This window comes from Bufo gargarizans, chromosome 6, assembly GCF_014858855.1.
Source record: "Bufo gargarizans isolate SCDJY-AF-19 chromosome 6, ASM1485885v1, whole genome shotgun sequence".
NCBI classification, from domain to species: Eukaryota; Metazoa; Chordata; class Amphibia; order Anura; family Bufonidae; genus Bufo; species Bufo gargarizans.
In genome coordinates, this window is record NC_058085.1 from 36041078 (window position 1) to 36048296 (window position 7219).

General features: G+C 44.6%; 1 protein-coding gene across 1 annotated transcript; it reads right to left on the minus strand.

The window, feature by feature from the left end:
• Positions 1-1368: 1368 nt before the first annotated feature.
• On the minus strand, positions 1369-3930 carry LOC122941943. The gene is made up of 3 exons (XM_044299440.1): positions 3750-3930; positions 3387-3540; positions 1369-2086 (listed from the first exon to the last, which is right to left on the minus strand). The coding sequence occupies exons 1-3, from the start codon at positions 3928-3930 to the stop codon at positions 1720-1722; spliced, it is 702 nt and encodes a 233-aa protein (XP_044155375.1). The 3' UTR covers positions 1369-1719.
• Positions 3931-7219: the final 3289 nt, after the last annotated feature.

Consider the following 7219-nt stretch of genomic DNA (forward strand, 5'->3'; position numbering starts at 1 on the left):
AGATTCCTTGCAACTGGGAACTCATTTGCATCACTGCATTTTGAGTTTCTGTTAGGAACCTCGACAATCTCGAGTATTGTACGACACACTTGCCATGTCATGTGGCAGCAACTCGAGAGACGGTGATGCCGCAGCCCAAGGTGGAGGATTGGCTTCGGATCGCAGAGGGTTTCCAAGATTCCGCGCAGTTTCCTAACTGCATCGGGGCAATGGATGGCAAGCACATCCGTGTGAAGAAGCCGCCACACTCAGGGAGCCGTTTCTTCAATTATAAACAGTTTTTCTCGGTAGTGCTGATGGCTGTTGCCGACAGTAACTACCGGTTTATAATGGTAGATATCGGGGCCTATGGAAGTACTGCGGATGCTCGCATCTTTAGTGCTTCTAGAATGGGTGACCGGCTTCGTGCCAACCAGCTTGCCCTGCCCGAGTCCAGAAGACTGCCCGGATATGCAGGTCCGCCGGCGCCATTTGTCATCGTGGCGGATGAAGGGTTTGCATTGACTCCACATGTTATGCGGCCCTTTCCAAAGCGTGGTTTGGATGTCAGGAGGCGTATCTTCAACTACCGGTTGACTCGTGCCCGTCGGTATGTGGAGTGCGCTTTCGGAATACTCTCTAGCAAGTGGAGGGTGTTTTTGTCATCCATACAGATGGCTCCGGAGAATGCTACCCTGGTGATTCAAGCTTGTGTTGTTCTCCACAACTTCACCAGGATTCACGAGGCTTCCTCTTCTGTTGACATGGAAGATCTTCCTACGACTTCAGATTTGGATTTGGAAAGGACCCTGCATAGACGACCTGGGACTGCAGGCATTGCAGTTCGGGAACTCTATGCAGACTACTTTTCAAGTCCAGAGGGGTCCGTGCCGTGGCAGAGGGATGCTATTCGTGGCAGTTTTTGAAATCTTATGGGCTCTTTAGTTTTTTGTTATTTTCTAGATAGATTCCTGAAATTTAGTATTGTAGTTGAGTGTAGGGACTCGCAAGATAATGAGGACCCTTGACGTGGGCTTGCGGGCTGAGATTTTTTGGACCTCACACATTTAAATATGCATCTAACGTGATAGAATTGATGTTATGGTCTAAATCTAAATAGACTTTAACATCTTTTCTTTTTTATTTAGTGTAGTCCCAAAAATTTTCTAATACCTCATCATGACCATATCCCCAAATAAACATGTTGCTCACCCAAATAAAGTGTTGCTTAGTGAGGAAAAGTGTGTGGTGTTTCTTTTTTCAATCGAAATTGGTCAAAGTAAATGTTTTCTGTAGCGTGCACAATAAAAAAACAGTCGACTACTTTTTGGCCCAAACAACATTTATGTTTAAGATTGAGCTAAACATAATAAGGAAGCCAATGGCCCCAACATTTTAGTGAAAAACATATAAAGTGCTTGTAACGGAAACATTAAACTGGCTTACAAATTCAGAAGGTCCTGAGTAAATGATCCAGGAGTAAACGTGGACCGTGGCCTGACATTGGCCTGTTGAGGTCCCCCAGATGTGAAACTGCCCGGGTAAAGGGGCTGACCCACTTGATGCATTGGGCCCTGGGGGAGTCCATAGTGGGGTTGTGGGTGGTATGCTGGACCTTGTGATGCTTGTGGCGCACCTTCAAATGGCCCGGCACTTTGCTGCTGTGCGGCATTCTCAAGGTCCACTTTCATGGCATTTAGCTTGCCCAGAATGTCCCCATGGTTAGGAATAGCAAACATTTTAAGTACGACCGCTAAGGACGCAAGGCTCTAAAGGAGTGACATGCCTCAATAGCTGTCCTAAGCCCCGTAATGTTTTCTCCTCCACTCCTTCACTCCTCCTCTGGGCCAGAAATTCTATGAGGCGGGAATCAATAGCCTCCCGACTCTCTGGCCCAGAGGTAGAGGGAGGGAGTTGGCGGCGCCGTCTGGGCTGGGGCTGGACAATCCGTGGTGGACTGCAAGGTGGTAGGGGGTCCTCGGCCAGCGTGGAGTCCTCAGGGTCCTCAGCCGGCGTTGGCGAAGGAGTTGCCTGGGGAGAAAATCCTGCAGGGGGTTCACTGGCCGACGTGTCGGAATCTTGTGAGGGATCCAGACTGTCCACAGTACTGTATTAAAATAAAAACCAAAAAAAAACACATTAGGTCATTTGATTTCAACATTACAAAAGCACATAGATTTCATTCTGTGCAAAGCAACCGTGCAAATACAATATATATATACGGAGTGGCAGCATACCATCAGAGATTAGAAATTACACAACGACTAACTGCTTCAATGTGAAATGTGGAAATCCCTTTTGAATGGCATTTGGATCTATTAATGGGATAAGTCTTGTAAAGGCCTATTGTTTCTGAAATGGGCAAACATTGTTTGCTGCTTGGAGCTGTCCAGCCTCTGAAGAGGAGTCCTCATTCAAGGACCAAAACCAGTGCTGAAAATGAGGCCAAATCATCTGTATGTGCCCCGCTACCAACATGTAAAGATACAAATTGTAATTTGAACCTAGTAGAACCTCATTTTCAGAGAAACAACATGTACCAGGCCACACTTGACCATGGTGAGAGTACTAGTTGTAATCGTGCTGCTCTTGCGTAGTTGCAACCTCAGCTTCACACTTTAGCCTAGGATGTGGTGATTGACAGTTCATAGGAGCAATGTAAGGAAACCATGTGGGGGTTTGGTGCAAAACCATTTCAGCAATATAAATTACTATGCCAGTACATAAAGGGTACCCATTTCCCAAACATTCCGAAATGTGATAATATGTCGTTATGGGACAAATCTCATGTCGCCCAAAAATATTTTTCCAAAAAAACCCTAGTCCGGGCTCCCATTAAAACAGGTGGGTTTTGGAATGCTTTTTTAACCATTGGGGTGTGACTAGGAGCCGACATACACGATGATCTACTGTATGAGGAAATAATACGTGCAGTGCGCAAGTGTCATCTGTATTTGCTTTTCTGGTTCCAAGTGGAATCATCTATGTTCCAGGAGGGAACAAAAAATGCTTCAACACAAACAAAACTGAGAAAGGAGCCGCCATCTGCACACTTCACGTGTCGTCTTATCATTCATCTCATAAGCGGTTGCCCCTGGTTTGACTACACCACTAAAATGATGTAGGCAACCAACACAAGGCATGTACAAACTGTTGCCCTCCAGCTGATGCCCAACTACAACTCCAAGCAGGACCGAGTAGCTTTCAGCTATTCTATCATGCTGGGAGTTTCAGTTGTTAAAGAGCTGGATGTAGTCAGTTTTGACATGGCTGCCCTACAGAAAGTATAGGTCTTCAATAGAACAACAAAACTGTATCCATTAGTTTCAGAAACACTTTAGCTTGCCTTTAAAAAATGTAAGTGTGAAAATATGACACCGTTTGAAAAGAACGTAAAAAATACTTACGGCCTCAGTTCCATTACTGGCCGCAGAAACTGTAACTGGGCCGTATAAATATAGGCACGTTTGGTCGATGATCCCTCCCCACTCCGGCCTTTGCTGGTCAGCTCCCGCCGGAACTGGTCCCGGCAGCTCGCCCAGCGGGTTTTCGTTTGTTTCACTGTTTAAAAATGACATAGAAGACAATTGTGAGGTAAAAAATTAAGAAAGGGGAAAAATAGACGGCACATTAATAAACCATGTACAGGCCTTTAGGCAAAAGGAGGCTGGACCACCCTGAAAACACTATTGTCACCTCTGGGACATTCAAACTATATATTAGGGCCACACAGAGGGCAAGGACAGCACAACTACAGTGATAACACTTACCTAATTCGGCCCGGCCTCGGCTATCAGCCTTGGCCCATTCACTTCGCCGCATGCTCCGTGCCACTTTCTCCCACAAAGCATCTTTTTTCAGTCTGTCGCTATAGGCATTTTGCCGGGTATCCCACAGCTCGGGCCTCTCCTGGACGAGTGTAATCAGTTTTTCGACATCCCAGCGAGGCATGGTGGATGAGATTAATAATCCTCCTGAAATGGCTGCTTCTCCTCACACAAGCTGTTTACCACAGATGTCTAGAAATTTGCATATCCTGTCACCTAAAACTTCCTGTCTTTTTTTTTTCAATTTATCGCCACAAGTTTGGCCAGACAATTTGCCCATGCCATAAGAAGAAATAAAACGGGCGCGGAGCGGGCGCGGACGCGGATGACAAACGGGTGTGCAACCGCGTTTTTCACGGCCCCATTCACTTGAATGGGGCCGCGACCCGTTAGCCGTGAAAAAAATAGGACAGGTTATATTTTTTGACGGGCAAGAAACACGGGTCACGGACGCGGGTGACAAAACGGTGCAGTAGCCGAGTTTTTAACGGACCCATTGAAAGTCAATGGGACCGCAGAAAAAAACGTTACACGGGCCAACGGCCACGGGTGCACACAACGGTCGTGTGCAGGAGGCCTAACATTGATATAAGTACATGAGCTCTTTCCTTAGATTGAGTCCCATGGGATAGTGAGTCTTCAATTTGAGGATCCAATATGCAGAGACTATCAGTGTTCCTATTATGTTTATTAATAAAATGACTAGCCACACTTGAAACACCTGTCGCCTGGGGATTAGTAACGTAATTCAATCTAGCTTTGAATTTCCTGCTTGTGCTACCTACATACATGATGTCACAGGTAGTACATTTGATTATATACATCACCCCCGCAGTGTTGCAGTTTATATAACTTTTGATGGGGAAGCTTTCAGTGTGTGTGGCATCATCAAAAAACGTAGTTATTTGCGCATATATGCAGGTTTTACAGGGGTGTGTCCTACATCTAGTAAAACCTTGATATTTGATCCAGTTATCTTTTGGAATACTGAGAGTCCGTGTAAAGAGTGAAGGGGATAACCTATTTGCTAGCATACTTGGTCTCCTCGGCACAATTCTATAGCCGTTCTTGAGGACATTGTATAAAATATTATCCTCATATAAAATCAGGAGGCATTTACGTATCGCTTGTTCTATTTGGGGAAACTGTCTACTGTAGGTGAGGACAAGTGTAGGTTTCTCTATAGTTTCTACTGCCCTTTAGGTTGACACCTTCCTTTTTTATTTAAACAATAAGTCCCTCCTCTTTTTACTTTGGGCAATATTCAGGGCTCTGTACAACATCCAGTTAGCATAGCCCCTACGCTTCAACTGGTCCCATATTTGCTGACGTTCGCTCTGAAAAGCAATATCAGTACTGGAATTCCTATGTGCCCGAATAAACTCACCTACCGGTATGGCCTTAATTGTGTGCATAGAATGGTGGCTGGTTGCCTTTAAAATATTGTTACCCAAGACCTCCTTGCAATAAGCCTCTGTATAGATATACTGATTTATAATTCCCGTCAACCTCAAATCAAGAAAACAAACCAATTGTATATCCATATGGTGGGTAAATTTTAAATTATATGGATTGTTATTCACGTATTTGACAAAGTCTGGTATGGCAGACACATCGCCGCACCAAATAGAAAATCATCGATGTATCTGCCATACCTCCCGAAAATTGATTATACCCAGAAGAAATGAAGCGTTTCTCCCAGTATGCCATCGTCAAGTTGGCAACACAACATATAATGCAACAGCTCTCTGCGAACCAAATAAAGTACAAAAACATATTGTAATGCTATTGCTAAACCCTATGTTGTATACCTCCAATGTTAAGGATGGTCTTCTGAGAATTAAACCTGCAAAAAGAACAATTACCACATTTGTAATTGCCTTTGGGTCTTCTCTCATGTAAACAACTGCAGTTTGTGTCCTGGATAAAACGGCTTCTCACCAATCTGTCCCTAATGGTGTGACTCTTTCTAAAGGTGATCAATGGTCTATCCGCATATTCTGTAAGTGCACAATCCCTTCTAAGAATCTCCTAATGTCTATATATAGTCTTCCTTATAACCTCAGCCATCGGGCTGAATTTAAAGGAAAACACAAACCTCTTTTTCTTGATCTGTCCTTCATTACTGAACTCACTTCCATCTGGAGCTCTATTTCTACTGGTAAGGAGATCACTCTGGGAAAACTTCCTCGCCGTATCAAGGGCTGTGTCTAATTTCTCTGGAGGGTAACTCAGTCGTTCTATCAATTCCATGGCTATTTCCATCTGTTGGAAACCTCTTTGTCCATCACCACTACTGACCCACCTTTGTCCGCCATTTTTATAACAAGATCAGAGCGATCTTCCAATTGTTTAAGTGCTGCCCTTTGTTCCCTAGTAAGATTGTATTTTGTATTGTGTTTACGCTTGTGTATTGTAGTAAGCTCCCTCTCAAGAACCTCCTGAAAATATCCATACTTTCTGGATGTGATTTCACAGGATAATATTTTGTATTAGTAGTTTTAAGTTCTTGCCCTATAGCTGTAGGGAAAAAACTGGCATTTCCTATTTGTAAATCAATAAGACTGACTAAAGACATTTGTTCCTGAAAGGAGAGACCAGTATATTCGTTCAAGATCAGCTCCCTATTTGTCTTTTCTGTCTTACTGTTGGTAAGTGTTACAGAAAAGTGTCTCCTAAGGGTTAGATTGTGTACAAATTTTTTAACATCCAAAATCGTGGTAAATAAATCAAAGTCCCTTGTGGGAACAAAATTCAATACTAAGGATAAGACAGCACATAGGTCTTCTGTCAGCGTAACTTGGGATAAGTTAATGACTAGTGATGACCGAGCATGCTCGGCTCGAGCATGGCTATGCTCGGCACATGACCATGCTCGAGTCTCCTCCCCGCACGTTTCGCGGCTACTAAGCAGCCAATAAACGTGCACGTAAGTACAGCAATCACTGTAATGCCAGTAGCCATGTTGGCTGCTGGCATTACAGGGATTGGCTGGCCGGAACGCGTCATCAGGTGCTATATCCACCGTACCCAGCTTAATGTCCAACTTAGCTGGGCGGAGCAGGACAACACTGTCCAAGTCGGACCAGTGCAAACAGTTGGTCGGTTGGATTGCTGAAGATAATGGTTCCAGTCGGTTAAGCACCACCCCCTCTTCCACCAAGTCTAGTCTCTGTAGCCAAGAGTCTGGTCAACCGAATCCTCACTCTGATCATCCTTCCTCCCACCATGGAGAGGCTTGCCAAACGAGTGATCCCACACTCTGATATTCCGAGGAGCTCTTTCCAGTGCCACTATTACAGTTGGCCCTCGCACCCAGCACACTTGAAGAGGGACCAGAGATATTGTGCCCTGATTCCCAACCTCTTGAGCCTTCACAGTCTCAAGAAGATGACGGTGGTGAACAGCTATCT

Excerpts from the sequence above, each read along its gene's own strand:
- LOC122941943 (XM_044299440.1), bottom strand. The coding sequence starts at position 3,930 with ATGCCTCGCTGGGATGTCGAAAAACTGATTACACTCGTCCAGGAGAGG. Across the intron at positions 3,541-3,749 it reads CCGAGGCCGGGCCGAATTAG|TGAAACAAACGAAAACCCGC; the intron begins GTAAGTGTTATC and ends ATTTTTAAACAG. Across the intron at positions 2,087-3,386 it reads CCAGTAATGGAACTGAGGCC|TACTGTGGACAGTCTGGATC; the intron begins GTAAGTATTTTT and ends ATTTTAATACAG.